At 34.2% G+C, this 22646-nt stretch overlaps 1 protein-coding gene across 3 annotated transcripts in view; it reads left to right on the forward strand.

Annotated features, from left to right (window-relative positions):
- Positions 1-22646, forward strand: part of LOC142337645 (DC-STAMP domain-containing protein 2-like) — a 64839-nt gene that overhangs the window by 35109 nt on the left and 7084 nt on the right. For all 3 annotated transcript variants that reach the window (XM_075387031.1, XM_075387032.1, XM_075387030.1), the window contains exon 8: positions 11752-11787. In XM_075387031.1, coding sequence (XP_075243146.1) covers positions 11752-11787 — 36 coding nt within the window. The remainder of the gene's footprint in view (positions 1-11751; positions 11788-22646) is intronic.

Here is a 22646-nt window from a genome sequence, read left to right on the forward strand (position 1 = left end):
GTTTTCCAAGACAGTTAGAGCGAAACAGTTCACGATTTGAGAAACCTAAAGACCAAATAGTTTAGAAAACAAATATTATAATTTTTTCAACATCAAATTTTTCCTTCTTGTTAAACTTAGTTTGCTTTCGCCATTAATTCAGGTTAATGAGAGAAAGGACCCAAGAGAGGGCAACAGCTGATCCAAAATAGGCATAAGGTTGAACTAAGAGGGTCGCAAAGCGGGACCAAGAGGGGAAAAAGTTCCAACCAATTATGGTCGTCGAAGGAAACATAAGCGAAGCCCAGGAGAGTCTAAGAGTGAACCCAAATAAGCCCCAAGAGCGAGCCATTGGGAGAAAGACAGAAGTGGTCATTGAAAAGATAGTCAAAAAGTTAGAGTGAAGAGACAGATAAGATAGAGAAAAAAGGGAGAGACAAAATCTTGAAAAGAAATAACGTTTCGTTGAATCAATTTAATGTTGCATGATTGCGAAATTGAAATTTTATACCTGCGTCAAAGTGTGATTGCCCTTGCGTGAAATAGGCCCGCCAATCAAAAAAATATATAGACAGAATTGAGTCGTGATTTACGAAAACGACTGACCGGGAGTTAGTGAAAAAATGAGTTGAAATTCAGATTTAAACTATAATCCATATCGGCCAGAGTCCGTAAAAGTATTCAGGCCGTAAATTAAATATATTTTTAAAACAACAAATAAAAAGGAAGAGTATGGAAGCACTGAAAATATATGATGCATTGAACGCTTGCATGAGGAATTCCGCGGCACTTTTTGAAGCGTATTTTTGAGAACTTTTATGCATGATCCATCTTCATTGTGCTTAGTCTCCGCCTGGGATTCCAAGGCTACTGTAACAGCGCTACCCCGCTCTTCCTTAGGAATTATTAAGTTTCAAATTGTTAATCTGTTAATCTTTAGACGCCTTTCCGCCTAAACTTTATCTTACTCTCGCGCTACTTGTGTATAGTATATTTATTTTCTATAGCAAAACTTGGCAAGCAATTTGTTTAGCTTTTGTGCGTTTCAAGAGCTAATTGAGATTTTAATCTGTTGGCCCTATTCCTTCGCCCACTAACACAATAGTTTTATGCTTTCAAATCCAGTTAGTTGAGCTGTTTCTCAACAATTTATTTGTATTAAACCTATCAGACAAAATTTAATCTTATTCAAAATTACTTTGAATTCAAGCAAGGAAGTTTGAGTTCAGTAATAAGGTAAGATCAATTAAATGTAAAGCAATCCAAACCACGAATCTCGCATTCGAATCTTTTAAGTCAATTTGTTCAGTAACAAACATGTTTGTTATATTGGTGACAAGATCGGGATTTTTTTCAAAAATGTAAGTTCCTGCACTTTTCGGGAACATTAAAAAAAATTTTTCGGAGAAATAACTAATATATTTGGTCGCTTTTTTAATTCGCTTGACAGATAAAGGTTGTCCCTGTTCTTAGTTAGACAATAATCGTTTTCAAATGTTGGAACGCTTTGACAAATGGGCACTGTTTTCAGAGGCTTCTCAAGCCTTGTCCGATTTATCGGAAAAAAGACGCTCCTCGCTTCCGCAGCTTCTACATTCCCAGTGTCTGTAGGTCCCACGTAGTTAGATTAAGGGGCTTAGCGAGGGAGGTTTTGACGGCTGATACGGCAACTTCATTGATATATAAATTAAAAAGAGAGACCTGAAATTCTAGGTTTAAAAAGTCTCAGCGTTCGTTTTTTGTTCGGTTAGCAGCCAGCTTTTTCTGGTGCCATACTTGTGAACAACCGGTATCTGACTTGCCAATCAAAACCAAGGTGGGAACTTTGTGCAGCATTTCTTTCAAATGTGTTAATGTCAATAGTAGTATATGGCTGACGCTGTTCTGGGAGCCAAACTTCTTCTACCAGAGCCTTTCAACGGAACAAGTGATATTCAGGCTTATTTAACACAATTCGAACTTTGACATTCGAACGTTGCCAGTCAGAAATCGTTATGTAAAAAAAGATAACGGTTTCTAAATTTAAGGAAGTTCACCTCGTTCGCCACAAAATTGGCTGAAAAAACATAATAGTGATGGTACTCCGCTGCAAGACAGCGCTGGCATCAGCTTTATATTTGTAAGCGCACTATTTTTCCTTTGCGACTACGAGGAAGTGCTATTGATTTTTATCAGTCACTAGATAACGCCACAAAAAATGATTACTCAGAGCTTTAAAAAAAGTTCTTGCGCCAATACCAGGAATCACCTGAGTTTTTCGTCCATTTTTTGCGAAACGTATTCAAGGCGAATCTGAAAAAGTCAGTGAGTTTTTAGCTGAGCGCAAATTTCTAGCTAAAAAGGCTTATCCACAAGACACGCAGGCAATCAGAGACCATTTTGTGCGCTAATCTTTCATTGACGGTCTTCAAAATGTTCATATACGTGTAGAATATAGAGAAAACAAGCCCAATGATATTAACACGGCCTTAGAGTCAGCACTTCGCTTCGACGCATATTATCTTCTCGATGCAAATGCAACTGAGATTTCGACATCGGCTACATCCGTGAGTTCCATTGAAGCGCTTTCTCGTAAAATTGACAAATTCATGGCCGGAAAAGTTAGTTATCAGGCACGTTCTTGTCCGATGAAACAGAAATTGGGTCGCAGAGGCACCTCCCCTCACAAACTATCTCCGTTTAACAAACGCAATTGACCTATTTTCTCGTAGATGATCACAGCACGGAGAGCGCCGACCATTTTTCTCGCCGCTAAAAAGGTTTCCTGATAAATCACCTAGTTGCTCAATTAGTATTGAAAAAAAGTCAGATTAAGCGCACCAATTATCTGCTATGCTTGCAATAGACAAAGTCATACCAAAAATAATTACAAAAATTATACTTGAGTAATTTTTAAAACAAAAAGAAAACTCTCCCCCATTCCAACATATTAGATAAAGAAGCTTGTCTTCTCAAAATAGATAAAGAAAAACTGTTTAAATTTTGATTGCATTGGAACACGCATTGTTCGTGACCCACAATTTAAAAAAAGATAGCGGTTTGTAAATTTAGAGAAGTTGAGGTTGAGGTCGCTTTCAAAAAAACCTAATGATGTTTAAATAGATCAGGTGTCGAGTCAATTGGAAATTGAAAATGTTGGTATGTGAAATAACGAAGTATTTTGTTCTAATTTTAGATGTCCTGCTATTTTCAGGAGTTGTCTCCGTAAATTGTTTTGTCGGTTGTCAAATGAAATTGAGCCACAATCACCACGTTAATATAACTTGATTACTCTTGGATATCATGCCTATCAGTGTTCGCAGGCCCCAAAAAAGTATTCAGGCCCTAAAAAACTCATGAAGCCCAATTGATGGCTTTGCTATGCTTAATGGTTTTAATTTAACAAACATCACGTTAATTTAGTCTGATTACATTCAGATATCATGCTTGCCAATGTCCGCAGGCCCTAAAAAGTATGCAGGCCCTAAAAAACTCATGAAGCCCAATTGATGGCTTTGCTATGCTAATGGTATTAATTTAACAAACATCAGATTTATTTAATCTGATTACATTCAGATATCATGCTTGCCAATGTTCGCAGGCCCTAAAAAGTATGCAGGCCCTAAAAAACTCATGAAGACCAATTGATGGGCTTTGCTATGCGAATGGTTTTAATTTAACAAACATCACCTTAATTTAACTTGATTACTCTTGGATATCATGCCTATCAATGTTCGCAGGCCCAAAAAATTTGCAGGCCCTAAAAAACTCATGAAGGCCAATTGATGGACTTTGCTATGCGAATGGTTTTAGCTGTTTTCAGAATTTTTATTATTTTGAAACAAGAAAAGAAATCCGTAAAAAATTTAAGCATCATGCCGTCTGTGTTGGAAAACCAAGAATTTTGGTTTCTGACTGGCTTTATTATCTGTAATAAAATAAATTTTACAGTGGAAACTGCTCCATTTGATTTTGAAAATTCTGCTCCAGATCCTTGTTTGAAGAATTGAAAATACAGACATTGAAAATATATTAGACATGAGTTTTGGATATTAATCTTTGTTATAAGAAGATTGCAATAAAATTGTTCTATGGAAACACCTTATGAATTAATGAATAAAGCAAAGCGATACTTGTCAATAGTCGGATGCGTTTCTTGCAAGTAGATGAAACAAATTTAAATTATATTCAAAAATCCGCACTTTTTGTAGAAATTGTGATAACAAAAATTTTCATCAACGATATGTTGAAGGTGAAAACGATGAAACAAACGTGAATGAATATAAGCTTCAATGACCAACAAGTTTCTTTCACACAATCAAACTCTCCTAATGTTGTCCAAAATTTTGATTAGGATTGGACTTAAGAATCAGTTTTGAAAAAAAACTACGCAGTATTTGAATCTATTTTTTTTTCATTGAGGATGATATGCTATGTTTCTGTGCCGACCAAAAACCAAATGTATTTGATAAGCGAACAAAAATTTTAGTTCCAAATTGAGAGCCTTTTATCAGGTAAAATGTAAAATTGTATACCAAATGTGGAGAACCAAGAATTGAAAAAAGCATCGGTTTTTAAATCACTTGCGGTGGACGACATATGTTGCGCTCAACGATAACCTGACGTGTACAAACCCGTCTCATCAGTATCTGTGATTACTATATCCTAATCTATACCATCCATGCCTTGACCCGAAGCTGAAACATCCATACATACCCCAAAACTTTTATCTACCAGATTTTCCAGCGAACCACTTACCATCGCAAAACCGCTGAAGAAAAAAATAAAAGGGCTTCGGTTAAGGAAAGGACTCTTTTTTCCTCAACCGTTACTTTGAAGAGTCGATCAACACTAATTTTCTGCGCGGATATTGTGATAACAAATGAATTAAAATCAATCAGCGTTTGGAAAAATTAACTATATTCTGTTAACTACTGATTTGATTGCTACAGTTTATAATCAAGGAAAAAGCCCAATATCACGCTGGTCATGATACATTTGAGAAAATTCTTCGAATTTCACTGAACCTGGAAAATTTTTGAACAATCGCGTCCAAATTGGCGCTTTAGTCAAGCGGTCGATTGTTTGGGAAAACAGAAAAAAGTTGTTTTAAAGGGCGTTTGTTTTATCCATAAATTACACGAAAGACCAAAATACCTTACTAATAGCACAACAATTAATTACTGATCGTCATTGACCAAAGTTTGGCACATTATTGAGCAGATTTTTAGCCAATTTATCCTTGATTTGTATAAACTCGTTAGGCCGACATTACATGAAAGACCTCCTTCAACCCAAAGATCAACGATTATAAATTCCTCTATCATGACAATGTACGTTTGAATTAAAATCATGGCATTCCTTTCCTTAAAAATCATCTAATGTTTTTACTTCAAACATCTACTGGCATTTGTGATACTAATAAATTCACCAACTGGGGTTGTAAAATGAATTATCGGTTTCAAAAATTCTAAGAGCAGTACTGGCCTAATACAAGTGCAAACCCTAATTTAACTTGAATAAACATTACCGTTACCAACCATATTAAAAATGAAAAATTTATAAATTGCCGAATCGATTGCAATTTTCCGTTCTGTTGAATGAATTGGGTCATATAAATCAATATAAAACCGGGCCATATAAATCAATATAAAACATATTCTTTGATTGCCAAACTTATTCAGACAATTAAAGATTTCTTCATTTAAATGTACAGAGCATAACAAGAGAACAACTTTCGTTGAAAAGCCTAATGAATGATGTTGGCGCTAATTTCATCTATGGTCTATCTGAAACATGGCTAGATACAAAGATTGACACTGATTTGATAAACCCGAACAAAACAAACTCTTGTTTTTCGCAATGATCGGGGGAGTTCAAAGGGGGAGGTGTATTGTTAACTTTGCCTAGGAAACTTAACCCAAAACTACGTGCTGATCTAGCTTTCAAAAACACTCTTTTTTAAACTCTGTGGGCTGAAATAACTTGCCCAATGATTAAAAAAATACCTAATAAACAATTCTTATATTCCAAAAAAAACTTTTTGCAAAGAATTTCTAGAGCAGTCTGCTAGATCAATTGATAGAGCAATTACTGATAACGAAACAATAATTATGATGGGAGAGTATAATATCAATTATTTGGAAAACAAAGAAAAGCAGAATTTAGAAACGATCATTCAACCGTATGATCTAAATGGGACTAATAGGCATCAAGCAACTAGAATTACGGATGAATCGAACTCACTTATAGATTACATTGTTTTTAACGCAAACGAACCCTATCTTTATAGTCGAATATTTGACTCACTAATACAAGCAGATCATTATGCTCAATAAATTCTTCTTGCCAGAAAACTTTACCAGAACAAAGTAATTAAAAAACAAAATTATGATAAAACGAATTACAGCCCAAATGATTTTAATCATTCCATCAAACAATTAAACTGGAAAGCATTTTACAGTTATGCAGTTCCAAGTGAGATGCTATGCTCATTTGACCAAAAACTTGAACAGCAAATACTCCTTCATGCGCCAATCTAAACAATTTTTTTTATAAGAAGCAACAACTCAGTTTTCCCATGCTAATCTTTTTTTCCAAAAAACACACGTAACAAAAATCTGCTTAGAGGGCAATACCTCACTTCAGAATCTTTCCACGAGTTTTTCAAATTGAAAGCCGAAGTTTGCGCTGGCTATGAAAAAGATTTTGAGAGTTTTCAAAATCAGTTAATTGAGAGCTCAAACTCAGTGCGCAAGAAATGGAATTTGATCAATCAAGTACAAAACTCCGTGAAAACGACAACTGCGGTAAACTCTTTACAAAACTCTTTCAATGAAATCAATACAAAAAACTAATAAAGCCAACTTACTTATTTTAATTTCATTAAATAAGGAGTATTTTGTGAAAGTGGGAACCAGACTCTAGACCTGTCCATGGTGAGGCAAAAACACTTTTTCCCTTTGGGTTTGTTACTAAGTTTGAATGTTTTAAAGCGCTTCTTGTACTTGCAAAAATCAAACCATTGGGTCCTTCCACCATTCCCTTATGGGCATTGCGAGACGCAGATAGTGAACTAGCTGAGCCTATGTGTTTTCTTTTGAAAGACTTTATAAAAACAGAAACATTCCCTGCTGAACTCAAAAGAACCAATATCAGTCCAAATTTTGAACAAGGAGACCATGATTATCCTCTAAACTATCAACCAATTTCGTTTTACAACAGCATTAGCAAAAATTTTTGAATCTCTTATTAAACAACAAATTGATGAACATGAAGATAAGAATGCCTTGCTTTCTTAACTAAAGTTTGGTTTCAGAAAAAAGTTTTCTACAACGGATGCGCTTGTTTATTTAAGTGAAAGAAAAACGATGCAACAAAACAATAAAAAAATTAAAGCAGCAGCATTTTTAAATTTATCAAAAGCTTTTGACTCCATTATTCACATTAAGCTCATGATTCAAAAGTTTTTCATTCTGGCCTTTTTCGTCAAAATCTAATTACTAGCTATCTTTCAAACTGAACAGAAAGAGACATAATCAATAGTGTTAAATCAGGGTGGATTAAAATGGCTCAAGGAGTTCCACAAGGAGCAATTTTAAGTGCTCTCTTGTTCAATTTATGTGTTAATGAGCTCAGTTTTTTGTCATAAGAAACAAAACAATACGCAGATGACACAGTCTTTTTAAGCTCTCATGATTAAGTTCTCAAATGCAAAGACGAAATTGAGAAGGCTATAGATAAACATATACAATTTTTAAAATTACTTCACCTCAAGATCAACCCGGATAAAACAGAGTTTATTATTTTTGTTAGTTCTAATCCTCAAGACGAAACAACATTAAAGGTTGGAGACAAATTAATAAAATCGAAAGCAGCAATCAAATGTCTCGGTGTTTGTTTTGACGAAGATCACTCAAAAACACGTAAACAAAAGTTTGCCCAGGCATTAAATTCATATATAAACTCAGGAACATGATTCCCACTGTATACAAAAAAACTATTTTGAACTCTTGTTCTCAGTCATGTTCACTATTCTTCTGTATTACTTACAACTATCAATCAAAATCTCATAACAACACTAGAAAAGCAGTTGAATTGGGCCATCGAAGCTTGTTTTCATAGACAAAAATTTGACTCATCATCGGATCTTAAAATGGATCTTGGTATACTACCTCTTTCTGTGTTTTTTGAATGCAGGGCTGCCACTTAAAGTCATAGCATCTTGAATAAAAAGAAGCCTGCCTTCTCAAGCTCAGCTTTGAAATTACCAACAGCAAGCTTTTATACGCACGATCAAGCTCAAAAAATTTGTACCCAGACAGTTTCAAAATGCAATTTGCATGAAAAAAATGGAAAAAGTTTTATTAGGCAAAGTATTCTGCAGCACAATTTTTTGTCAAGAATTTATTTGTTCATGTCATAGAGTCTTGCAAAGAAGAAATATAAGCAATTTTTTCTTAATGAATAGAAGAAGGTCCCGAAGAAAAAACAACATGGTTCATTTATTTGGAAACAAATTAAGCTCAATTAAATTTCTCTCTGTTTTGTATTGAATTTATGTTACTGTCGTCCATCCCTTTCAATACAAGTAATTTCTCTACTCGGTCGATATCTTAGTTATTATAAATTATATGTTTCTCGGTTTATAATTTTCAAATTTCTATTCTACACTGCTTATCTCAGTAAATTTTACTATGACTGAAACATTTACAGATCTTAGGAGAAATACAGTGTTCTTTTTTTTAACTTTTCGGCCTGTCATTAACTAGCAAGATTTTCCATGGAATCAAGAAAGCATTTTACTCCACCTGCGCGCTTTTAATTGTCTGATCATGAACGTAGACCTCGACTTGGGAAGCAAAGTTGAGAGTTGCTCCACTCAAAAGTCCTCCTCAAGGCGTTAGCATATCCATTTTCTGTTGAGTACCCTAAATATTAAGTCATATACTCTCAACTGACATTAAATGTTGAAACAATTGTCTTGAGTGAGAATAACTTCAGTACAGGTTACGTGACTCTGATTACTTATAGGCCAGAATTTAAAAGTGAATTCAGAAGAGTCACATAGCCTTGCTTGAAACAAACGCTTTTTAAAATATTCTCGTTTTAAAATGCTAGCAGTTTGCGGTAGTCTGCAGGAAAATCTGGCATTCCAGAAAATGTCATTGCATAGATCTGGCATTTTGAAACTAGCACGTGCGTGTTTCATGTTCTACATCACATATACAAGTCAGAAGCGCTCAAATTAGAGGGGTTAAAATAACGAAAAAAAAACTGAATCCGGAGTGAACGATTTTTCCATAAAGCAGGGGAAGTGGCATTGCGAGACGCAGATAGTGAACTAGCTGAGCCTATGTGTTTTCTTTTGAAAGACTTTTTGAAAACAGAAACATTCCCTGCTGAACTCAAAAGAACCAATATCAGTCCAAACTTTGAACAAGGAGACCATGATGATCCTCTAAACTATCAACCAATTTCGTTTTACAACAGCATTAGCAAAAAATTTTGAATCTCTTATTAAACAACAAATTGATGAACATGAAGATAAGAATGCCTTGCTTTCTTAACTAAAGTTTGGTTTCAGAAAAAAGTTTTCTACAATGGATGCGCTTGTTTATTTAAGTGAAAAAAAAAACGATGCAACAAAACAATAAAAAAATTAAAGCAGCAGCATTTTTAAATTTATCAAAAGCTTTTGACTCCATTATTCACATTAAGCTCATGATTCAAAAGTTTTTCATTCTGGCCTTTTTCGTCAAAATCTAATTACTAGCTATCTTTCAAACTGAACAGAAAGAGACATAATCAATAGTGTTAAATCAGGGTGGATTAAAATGGCTCAAGGTGTTCCACAAGGAGCAATTTTAAGTGCTCTCTTGTTCAATTTATGTGTTAATGAGCTCAGTTTTTTGTCATAAGAAACAATACAATACGCAGATGACACAGTCTTTTTAAGCTCTCATGATTAAGTTCTCAAATGCAAAGACGAAATTGAGAAGGCTATAGAAAAACATATACAATTTTTAAAATTACTTCACCTCAAGATCAACCCGGATAAAACAGAGTTTATTATTTTTGTTAGTTCTAATCCTCAAGACGAAACAACATTAAAGGTTGGAGACAAATTAATGAATTCGAAAGCAGCAATCAAATGTCTCGGTGTTTGTTTTGACGAAGATCACTCAAAAACAAGTAAACAAAAGTTTGCCCAGGGTATTAAATTCATATATAAACTCAGGAACATGATTCCCACTGTATACAAAAAAATTCTGGACTCTTGTTCTCAGTCATGTTCACTATTCTTCTGTATTACTTACAACTATCAATCAAAATCTCATAACAACACTAGAAAAGCAGTTGAATTGGGCCATCGAAGCTTGTTTTCACAGACAAAAGTTTGACTCATCATCGGATCTTAAAATGGATCTTGGTATACTACCTCGTTCTGTGTTTTTTGAATGCAGGGCTGCCACTTACTGTCATAGCATCTTGAATAAAAAGAAGCCTGCCTTCTCAAGCTCAGCTTTGAAATTACCAACAGCAAGCTTTTATACGCACGATCAAGCTCAAAAAATTTGTACCCAGACAGTTTCAAAATGCAATTTGCATGAAAAAAATGGAAAAAGTTTTATTAGGCAAAGTATTCTGCAGCACAATTTTTTTTCAAGAGTTTATTTGTTCATGTCATAGAGTCTTGCAAAGAAGAAATATAAGCAATTTTTTCTTAATGAATACAAGAAGGTCCCGAAGAAAAAACAACATGGTTCATTTATTTGGAAACAAATTAAGCTCAATTAAATTTCTCTCTGTTTTGTATTGAAAATTTATGTTACTGTCGTCCATCCCTTTCAATACAAGTAATTTCTCTACTCGGTCGATATCTTAGTTATTATAAATTATATGTTTCTCGGTTTATAATTTTCAAATTTCTATTCTACACTGCTTATCTCAGTAAATTTTACTATGACTGAAACATTTACAGATCTTAGGAGAAATACAGTGTTCTTTTTTTTAACTTTTCGGCCTGTCATTAACTAGCCAGATTTTCCATGGAATCAAGAAAGCATTTTACTCCACCTGCGCGCTTTCAATTGTCTGATCATGAACGTAGACCTCGACTTGGGAAGCAAAGTTGAGAGTTGCTCCACTCAAAAGTCCTCCTCAAGGCGTTAGCATATCCATTTTCTGTTGAGTACCCTAAATATTAAGTCATATACTCTCAACTGACATTAAATGTTGAAACAATTGTCTTGAGTGAGAATAACTTCAGTACAGGTTACGTGACTCTGATTACTTATAGGCCAGAATTTAAAAGTGAATTCAGAAGAGTCACATAGCGTTGCTTGAAACAAACGCTTTTTAAAATATTCTCGTTTTAAAATGCTAGCAGTTTGCGGTAGTCTGCAGGAAAATCTGGCATTCCAGAAAATGCCATTGCATAGATCTGGCATTTTGAAACTAGCACGTGCGTGTTTCATGTTCTACATCACATATACAAGTCAGAAGCGCTCAAATTAGAGGGGTTAAAATAACGAAAAAAAACTGAAGCCGGAGTGAACGATTTTTCCATAAAGCAGGGGAAGTGGGAATGGTATAAAATATTAAAATTTGCATCACTTGTTTTCACATTCATACCTTTTACTCCCTATTCCCTGGCAATAAGAGAAAGATGAAGGGCGAAAGCTCGGCTCGGGAGAGTTTGCAAATATTTAACGTTTCACAGTCGCTTTGATGATTCATCAATCTGGAGAGAATGTTCTGACTAGACAAATCTACTCTTTGTGCTTTCAGGGAGGGAGAAGACAACATTGTTATCGATCGGCGTCGGTTAGTCTCATTTTTACATAATGATTTACTATATTATGGCACCTGCTCTGTAACTGGGGGGCGCATAATGTACTGGGGGGCACAAACGGAAAAGATCCCAAAGACGTTATCTTCTTCTGGTCTTTTTAGGCCTCAATGAGAAGTTATGGTATTCTAATTGTTTTTATTTTACGAACGAAGAGTACTGGTTCCCAATCGATTTTTAGGACTCAAGTAGGAGCATTGGTGGGGAGTTCTTAATCGATATGTTGGTGTGTATTTTTAAAACGATTAGCCGTGCGTGAAGAAAAATGTTTAAGTGGCAGTTTTCAGTCTTCTAGTGAAATTAATAATTTCACTTCATTTATTTGCCCATTTTTGCTTTTGTTTTAGTAATGATTAATCGCGCATAATGTCTTGATTTGCGCTCATGCAGATGCTACCAAAGAGATTTTCATAAACTTATGGCTTTCTATATTATTTATTTAAAAAAATGTAATTGAATGGTACGTCTTGGTCTTGCACTGTGGTGTAGAACTCCGGTAGAACTGCCCGGCAGTTTCCTTGACTCTATTGTATCTATCTCAAATTTTTTCTTGCGTGTTTCAAAGATTTTTTCCAAATAATGTTAAAGTTAAACTAGGAGAAAGATCGAGATTCAAGCTCTGATGATGGCGTATTCAATTGCTTTTTGTTCCGACCCCTCTTTTGAGGGGGGAGGAACTATGTACTCAAATGGGTTTTTTTTTGTTCAGACAATTTTCGCCGATCGATATATTCATTGTAGAGAGTTGAGACTGGTATCATTAGAAAGCTCGTCCAGCGTAGAATAAGGAAATAAAAAGATTTTTTTTATTTTCGTTTTTTACAGGGAGTTATCGAGGTTTAAACTTCTGAGAAAAGTAGACTGAATTCCGTTGTTTTTATTCACATTTTCCTGAATTTTAGCCTGAATTTTCGTCGATTTGCTAAAATTTGTTAAAATGTTTTAAAAATAGTGTTGTTGATTTCAATTTTAAAGACAAAGCAATATTGTTGATTATTTTTATCTAAATTTTTTGTCAAAAATTTGGGCTAAATATTTCAAAATTCAGCCTTTTTCATCAAACAAGCACGAAATAAGCTTTTTTAGTCAACTTTTGACTGAATTTGCCGGAAGTACAGCCACAAAAAACAATAATACAATCTTTGTAGACTCAAAGGGGGCGCTTCCTACTGCAACTTCTGTTGAGAAAATTCTGTAATAAAAACTTTACAATTTTTTGCTAACTTTACTCGTTGATAATCGAAAACGCAGAATTTTATTTTGAGTTTTCAACTAACAAATTATCTATATCTATAACATTCGAAAAATTAAGTGTTCGTAATGGTCGAAAGGTAACAGCAGGAGCAGTTTTGAATCAATCTTAGACTGCTACAATCCAAAAAGAATTCGGATTGTAGTCACTCGGTCTTTTTTTAAAAAAAAAATTGATCTTTTTTATGTTAATTAAAGAAAAAAAGCATGTCAAATCGAAGCTCAGGAATGATAAGTCCAATTGGTTTCCTAAACAACTCCAAGCTTAAGCATTTAGTTTATTTACTTGAAGGCTTATGGTCGTTGTGACTTTTAGAAATATTTGATTTTTAAATAAATAATGGCTTAAAGAAATTTTCCTCTATTTTTTTGTTAATTGTAGCTTAGTGTCAGCAAGAAAAGGATGATTATTCTTTCTACTGAATTAAAAATTAATATTTATATCTCTTTGAAGCCTTAAGTTTTTTTTCTGGTTTTGATACTACTAGATTTCAGATTTTTTTAATTTTTTTTATATTTGCCAGTTTTTCACAATTTCTAGTTTTGTCAAATTATCACACTACTGAAAGTTCTCATATCTCATTATTGGCGTTCAGAATTAGGGGCAATTGAACATATTAAATTCCTGAAAGGTCTGAATTATCGTTTTAAAGGCTTTAACACTTCTTTCTTGAAGAATTTTTTTGACTTTTTAAATTTTTTTCCTTTAAGGTTGTTTTTACTTTGTCTTTTCACTCGTATGAAATTTCCCGTATACTTGCAGGTTCAGTGGCTTTCTATGGACGAATAAATTAGCCAAAATTATGATATTGGTAGGTAGCTGATGGCTTTCATGACTTTGAAACCAATTGTCTTCCAAAATACAAAAAACCTTTTGACTTCGCAATTTTTTCTTTTTATTGTCTTTTTGTTACCTAGTCTCGTTAGTTACAGGTCAAATATGAGCTTATTGGTGTCAAGGGAAGGTGTCAAATATGATAGGTGTCACAAAATCTTGTGTTTTTAAAGAATTCGTTATGACATTACTGACCTGGACACCGACTTAAACAAAAAAAGCTAATTAATTTTTTTTGTCATGTTTGACGTTCTTTTTGTAGACGCAAGAGAAAATCTGGATAATTGCAGGTCTCAAGGGCTTCTTTTGGACCAGTAAACGAACGTATTTAATTAGTTGTTTTTCAAAATAACGGCTTTCATTACTTTGGAATTAATTTTGTTTTGGAAAAAATCAAAATTATTACTTACTTTTGCGCGTTTTTTTTCTTTTTTGTCTACTTGTTACCTAGTTTTATCAATGAAATGCCACATACGACATTAATGGTATTTGGAGAAGGCGCAATTGAACAAATTTTGTGGTCCAAAATATGGCTTTACGGCTTCGACAGCTTTTTCTGACAAATATCTCATCAATCTAGTGCATCCTGTTTTACTCTTCTGAGTTATTTGCTTTGGTGGCTATTTTTTTGTTCATGCACTATTTTTTGAAAATTACTTGAATTTTTCTATCTTATCCTCATTTGGTAGACAATTATGCTAAAATTGTGGATGAGCGGGGTCGGAACTTTATATGCGATCTCACATTACCGAGCCTCCTTGTTCCTGTTTTAGAGATAATGAATGATGGCAGTTTCCATGTTTGTTTAAATTCGTAAAACTTTGAGGCCATGTTTTTTCTTTACACATTATAAATTGCTTAAACCTTTTAAAACATTTTTTTGCGAATTGACAAGTAATTACTTTCGTAACCACACGGTTAAGTTTACATGTCTGGTATGATATATACATACTATTTCTTCGTTACAAAACTTAGAATCAAGGTTAATGTGTCCGTGTTCTGAATGCTTAAAAATGACTTTTAAATTAGCTAATGTTTCTATCGAATAATAAAAGTTTAAATTGCTGTAACAGGTTATGTTTTAAAACTTTTTAAGAAGAAGCAAAAGTTCCAGTGCCCATTTTAACCCTATTAGCTTATTACTAACTAATATTCTTTGTAGCTTAAACGCTTCATGTGTTAGCTCAGACTTTTTGTTCAAACGTTGAAAAGTCTATTTATCTCTGAAATCAAAACGTTCAATTCTCTTGTTAAAAAATGTTTTTTTTGTTGCGTTGTCTGGAGAGCAACATGTTCTCAGCCATTCAAGTTTCTTCACATTGAAACTGAAAAATTGGACAGAAATATTTTACTTACATTTTCCTTCTTTGCATTGGTCAAAAACTCTCCAATCTTGAATTGATGAGTCTAGTAAAAACTAAGAAGGATAGCAATTATTTAGATACATTTTTATAAAACTGGGTCCCGAATCACTTTGTTTTTATTGCATAACCTGATATAAAGTAAATTCAGATGGTCCGTGTCTACTGACGAGGACAATAGATGGACTTCTTGTATTTGATTTTTCTTTGACAGACAATGAACGTTTCCAGTTAATATTTGACTCCCAAGACCAATTTTTTTTCTCTTCACCAGACAAAGTGGGACCCGAAATACTTTAAAAAGTTATCTAAGAGCAAATTAAATTGGGTTATAATCAACGAATAACGAGACCTGGTCTTTAATTGAAATAGCAATGGATTGCTACAACGTTTTTTGACAATAAAAAGATCACAAGTTATTATTTAGACAAAACGATGCTTCAATCATAACCGATTTGTCACTTGCATCTTATCGTTTCGACGCCATTGTTTTGGAAATCTTTATAGCAACGCCTCCTCACGATTAACTGCGGTCTTTGATGAGCGCATCTTCGAAAAAGTCTATCTGGAGCTCCAAAGGTTCTCGGGAACATTGCCCTTTTCTTCTAATCATCCTTCAGTTGACATTAATATTGTGCTTCTTTACAGTTTCCAAGAAAAATTTGAAAAAAAAAATTAAATTTGTTATTTAGATATCGTGCATTCAAGAGGTATGTTTACAGTGCCAATAATTTTGTCCATTGTTTCTTTTAACAAACTCTTATACTTGTTTGAATTTTAGCCTAAATTTTGGTCAATTTTGCTATAATTTGTTAAAATTTTTAAGAATTGTTGATTTCATTTTTGAAGACAGAGCAATATTGTTGATTATTTTTATCTACATTTTTTGTCAAAAATTTGCGCTAAATGTTTCAAAATTCAGCCTTTTTCATCAAAAAAGCACGAAATAAGCTTTTTTAGTCAACTTTGACTGAATTTGCCGGAAGTACAGCCACAAAAAACAATAATACAATCTTTGTAGACTCAAAGGGGGCGCTTCCTACTGCAACTTCTGTTGAGAAAACTCTGTAATAAAAACTTTACAATTTTTTGCTAACTTTACTCGTTGATTATCGAAAACGCAGATTTTTATTTTGAGTTTTCAACTAACAATTTATCTATATCTATAACATTCGAAAAATTAAGTGTTCGTAATGGTCGAAAGGTAACAGCAGGAGCAGTTTTGGATCAATCTTAGACTGCTACAATCCAAAAAGAATTCGGATTGTAGTCACTCGGTCTTTTTTAAAATTATTTGTGTTTTTAGATAATTGCCAGTTTTTCAGGTTTTCTAGATTTGTCAAATTATCACACTACTGAAAGTTCTCATATCAGATTATTGGCGTTCAGAATAAGGCGCAATTGAACATATTAAATTCCTGAAAGATCTGAATTATCGTTTTAAGGGCTTTAACACTTCTTTCTTGAAAAATTTAATTGACTTTTTAAATTTTTTCCTTTAACGTCGTTTTTACTTTGTCTTTTTAGTCGTATGAAATTTCCTGTATAAGGCAGGTTGGGTGGTTTTCTATGGACGAATAAATTAGCCAAAATTATGATATTGGTAGGTAGCTGATGGCTTTCATGACTTTGAAACCAATTGTCTTCCAAAATACAAAAAACCTTTTGACTTCGCAATTTTTTCTTTTTATTGTCTTTTTGTTACCTAGTCTCGTTAGTTACAGGTCAAATATGAGCTTATTGGTGTCAAGGGAAGGTGTCAAATATGATAGGTGTCACAAAATCTTGTGTTTTTAAAGAATTCGTTATGACATTACTGACCTGGACACCGACTTCAACAAAAAAAGCTAATTATTTTTTTTGTCACGTTTGACGTTCTTTTTGTAGACGCAAGAGAAATTCTGGATAATTGCAGGTCTCAAGGTCTTCTTTGGGACGAGAAAACAAAGGTATTTTTTTATTTGTTTTTCAAATTAACGGCTTTCATTACTTTGGAATTAATTTTGTTTCGGAGAAACTCAAAAGTATTACTTACTTTTGCGCGTTTTTTTTCTTTTTTGTCTACCTGTTACCTAGTCTTATTAATGAAATGCCACATACGACATTAATGTTATTTGAAGAAGTCGCAATTGAACAAATTTTGAGGTCCAAAATATGGCTTTACGGCTTCAACATCTTTTTCCGGCAAATTTTATTTGAATTTCTGTTTGTTGTCTATTTGTTGTTCTTTTAGCCGCAAAAAAAATGAGTAAGGACACGTCTTAATGCCCTTCTATAGAAGCACTGGTACTCGTGAACCTTTGGGATATTTTACTTGATTTCTAAAGGTTTCCATTACTTTAATGTTAATTGTTTTAATTTAAAAAAGCGAATTTTTTAACCTTACTGTTTTTGTTCCTTTTTGTCTAGTTTTTATTAATCGTTTTTATGGTCTCTTACCATATCTTTTCTGGTGATTTATAAGTTATTTTGTTTAATTTCAGTTTCATCTGACGGTCTGTTGACTTTGTTATTAAGTTCTGTTTTTTAAAACGGACATAACTTTTTTTATGTCATCAAAGTTTGTTGTTGTTGTTTGATTTTACTGATTGTCCTAACTCGCTTTCTTAATATTGGCATATCTCATCAATCTAGTTTATCCTTTTTTACTCTTCTGAGTTATTTGCTTTGGTGGCTATCTTTTCGTTCATGCACTATTTTTTTGAAAGTTACTCTAATTTTTCTATCTGTTCCTCATTTGGTAGACCATTATGCTAAAATTGTGGATGAGCGGGGTCGGAACTTTATGTGCAATCGCACATCACCGAGCCTCCTTGTTCCTGTTTTAGAGGTAATGAATGATGGCAGTTTACATGTTTGTTTAAACTCGTGAAAGTTTGAGTTTTTTTTCCTTACACATTATAAATTTTTCAAACCTTTCAAAATATTATTTTTTTGCGAATTGACAAGTAATTACTTTCGTAACCACACGGTTAAGTTTACATGTCTGGTATGATATATACATACTATTTCTTCGTTACAAAACTTAGAATCAAAGTTAATGTGTCCGTGTTCTGAAAGCATAAAAATGACTTTTAAAGTAGCTAATGTTTCTATCGAATAATAAAAATTCAAATTGCTGTAACAGGTGGTGTTTTAAACCTTTTTAAGAAGAAGCAAAAATTTCAGTGCCTCTATTAGCTTACTATTAACTAATATTCCTTGTAGCTTAAACGCTTCATGCGTTAGCTCAGACTTTTTTTCCAAACGTTGAAAAGTCTGTTTATCTCTGAAATCAAAACGTTCAATTCTCTTGTTAAACAATGTTTTTCTTTTGTTGCGTTGTCTAGAGGGCAGCATGTTCTCAGCCATTCAAATTTCTTCAAAATGAAACTGAAAAATTTGACAAAATATTTTACTTACTTTTTCTTTCTTTGCATTGGTCAAAAGCTCTCCAATCTTGAATTGATGAGTCTAGTAAAAACTAAGATGGATAGCAATTCTTTAGATACATTTTTATAAAACTGGGTCACGAATAACTTGTTTTTATTGCATAATCTGATATAACGTAAATTCAGATGGTCCGTGTCTAACGACGAGGACAATAGATGGACTTCTTGTATTTGATTTTTCTTTGACAGACAATGAACGTTTCTAGTTAATATTTGACTCCCAATGCCAGTTTTTTTCTCTCCACCAGACAGAGTGGGACCCGAAATACTTTTAAAAACTATCTAAGAGAATTGCTTCTTCTTGTCAAAATTTTTTGGGTTATAATCAACGAATAACAAGACCTCGTCTTTATTTGAAATAGCAATCGATTGCTACAACATTTTTTGACAATAAAAAGATCACAAGTTCTTATTTAGACAAAACGATGCATTAATCATAACCGATTTGTCTCTGGCATCTTTTCGTTTCGACGCCATTGTTTTGGAAATCTTTATAGCAACGCCTCCCCCACGACTAACTGCTGTCTTTGATGAGCGCATCTTCGAAAAAAGTATATCTGGAGCTCCAAAAGTTCTCGGGAACATTGCCCTTTTCTTCTAACCATCCTTCAGTTGATATTAATATTGTGCTTCTTTACAGTTTAAAAAAAATTTTGAAAAAAAGTAATTTTGTTATTCAGATATAGTGCATTCAAGAGATATGTTTACAGTGCCAATAATTTTGTCGATTGTTTCTTTTAACAAAATCTGATACTTGTGTTTGAATGAAAGGGGGCAGGGTTTGAGTGACAGTCACCACATAGGAGCAAACACATAGATTATAACTGAAAACCGTTTTTGCCTTTAATCTATGCCTATGATCTAAAGAAAAATGTCAACAATTTAAGTTAACTTTAATTTGTCACAATGATTTTTTTGTGTTGTGTGACAATACCATAGTATAATTAATGTCTCCACAGGACAAAAGCACACCAGGGAATTTTTCAGCACGCGTTTAACATAAATAAAAGCAACAGAAATCAGTTTGATCTTGTTTTTACCGAATGGTTCAAAAACGGAAAACATGGCTCTTTACATCAAGTTTACTTGAGAACATTGGGTCACATTAATAGGAGATTAGCCGAATAAATTTTGACTGAGAATCTGTTTTAGGGCGATTGACTTATTTTGGAGTCAGTTATAGAAGTTTTGGATCAGTTATTTTCAGCTTTTCAGTTTCAGTTAATTTTTTGCTGCTATTTCTTGTATTTCCGCTATCTTTTATGTTTTATTACAAAGTTGTATTTATTCACTAGAGAATTTGAACTAAAAGCAAAAAGAGTTACTTCGTAAATGCGTTATTTACCTCTTATAAAAACGGCCTCTACGGCTAAATCACTCATAATTAATGGAAACTATTGTAACAAATTAACTTAGTATTAGTGGAGTACTCTCACAATTCTTTTTCTTCATTTTCAGTTGTAATTATTTTGTTTAAAAAATTATCAATGCTACATTCTCATAAAAATAGTAAGCCATTTTCAGTTATAAAATTATGTAGTAGGTTTTAGTCAGCGCTACATAATTGTTTTATGAGTATTTTATTATTTTAATTGGTTCTACGGGTTTTTACGACCCGAAGAGGAGCGTTGATGTTCTACAGGTTTGTTTTATCTGAAGCAAAATTGTTCTTGAATTAAATTTTGAGCTATGGTATCTTTTCCCTTTGTGCCCCCATCAACTTAGTGGGTGCATATTATTTGCACTCCCCGACGCACCTGCCATCATTTTACATCATGATTTGCTATGCAATGGCAGTTGCTCTGTAACTGGGGGTGCAAAAAGTACTGCGGGTGGGAGCAGAAACAGAAAAGATCCCGAATTTTTTCTCTTCGCCCGTTTACCTCCATTTTCGAACTTTGAGTTCTGATGTCGGATATTGCACTTCAACAATAGCTGAGTAACTACTGTATAGTAACTAGTAACTGCTGGTATATTCAAGATGAGGTCCCACGTCCTTGTAAACTCCTTCGTATATAAATCCGTCCTTCTTATCTAAACTACAGACCCCACGTACGAACCAAAGTAGACTGCCTACACCCCCGTACCGACTTGTTACCCCGTGGGCACAAGTCAGCCCCTGCACACACCTCCACTTTCCTTACACTCCACTTTCCTTACCACCATGCACTCCGTACCCACCTACATCTTCCCGCCAACTACCTACCCCACCCTCGCTTACGTATCTTCCCTACCTACATCCCCCATACCCACCTACATTAAAAAATTAAAAGTTTTGTCTAACTAAATTTTTAAGTTTTTATTGTTTTTTTTATATATATGTGAAATAGGTAAGGCTAATTAGAGTTTATACGGCACGACTCTCCGAGTTGTTTCCCGTATTCCACGGGCTATGTATTTTTTGTTTGAACTTTGATATCCATTAGAAAAATGTGCAAGTGAAATTCTTTCTTATGTATTTATTTCGCTGTACTGTAGTCTGTCAATTGGTTGTATAAAAGTTATATGATCTTTTTTTGCTAATCTGCCTATTTTGCTCCCCACACAATACTCAATCTACTCCGCTGACAACCTACACATAGCTACTCGCAATCCAGTCTACTTTTGGCTCCCAAAATAATTGTAAACCTTAAAATGCGCGTAATAATAGAACGCTCCTCAACTACACATCTTCTTTATACCAGACCCCAACCATCATTACTAGCAACATTCCCCGGGTCGAATTCTTCCACCCAAATTGATGTAAGAGTGGATCTGCAATGGGACGATTTTTTAAGGAAAAGACTGCTCAAAGATCTTACGTCTTTTTGGGCTAAATTAGGCTTCCAACGGGGGTTAAAAAACGGGGGTTAAATTAACCCCCCACTCTTATATCTTTTTGTTCTGTCAAGGGAGGTAAAATGATGTAAGAGTTCGGGGGTAATTTCTCCATTTACTCCGAACTCTTACATCATTTTACCCCCCTTGACAGACCAAAAATATGTAAGAACGGGGGTTAACTGGTAATTTACCCCCTCAGTCTTACACAATTTTACCCACGTTGGAAGCCTAAGGCAGCCCAAAAAGACGTAAGAGTTTTGAGCTGCATTTTTCTTTAAAATCATCCCATTGCAGCGCCACTCCTACATCAGTTTATCCACCTCTGAACAAGTTAACCCTCACTCTCACAACATTTTACCCACCTCGGCATCTCAACTCCAACATCATTTTATCCCTTCAATCTTATATTGTTATAGCCCCCATACTTGAAGACTGCCAGTCTTGAACCCACAACCTCTGTACCCTCAGCTGGTTGTCCTTATCCTCCAGACCATCAAAGCTTGTCCAACGGTTTACGGTCTATATATATGAACGATACTTGTTAGAATTGCCCCCTCTCAACAAATTACCACCTTACTCTCACATCGTTTTACTCCCTCAGAGCAAATTAACCCCTCACAGCAAATTACCCCCCAACTCTTACATCATTTTAATCCCCTTGCAGCCCAGCTCTTAGCTCATTTTACCCTCTATGAACAAATAACCTCCAACTCTCACACCACTTTGCCCCCTTGTCAGCTCAAATATCACCTCATTTTACCTCATCCGAACAAATTACCCCCTCACTCTTACACCATTTTACCCTCCTTGGCAGCTCATCTCTTAATTCATTTTACCCCTCACAACAAATTAACCACTCACTCTTACACCACTTTACCCCTCTTGACAACCCAGCTCTTACCTCATTTTACCCTCTGAACAGATACCCCCTCACTCTTACATCATTTTACTCCCTTGGCAGCCTAACTCTGACATCAATTTACTTCCTCTGAAAAAGTTACCCCCTCATTCTTACACGATTTTTTTCCCTTTGTCAGATCAATTCTTACATATTTTACCTCCTCTGAACACCCCAACCCCACTCATATACTACTTTATCCCCTTGGCAGCTCAACTCTTACCTCATTTCATTCCCG

This window comes from Convolutriloba macropyga, chromosome 4 (assembly GCF_964194025.1).
Source record: "Convolutriloba macropyga chromosome 4, txConMacr16.3, whole genome shotgun sequence".
Classification (NCBI taxonomy): Eukaryota; Metazoa; Xenacoelomorpha; order Acoela; family Convolutidae; genus Convolutriloba; species Convolutriloba macropyga.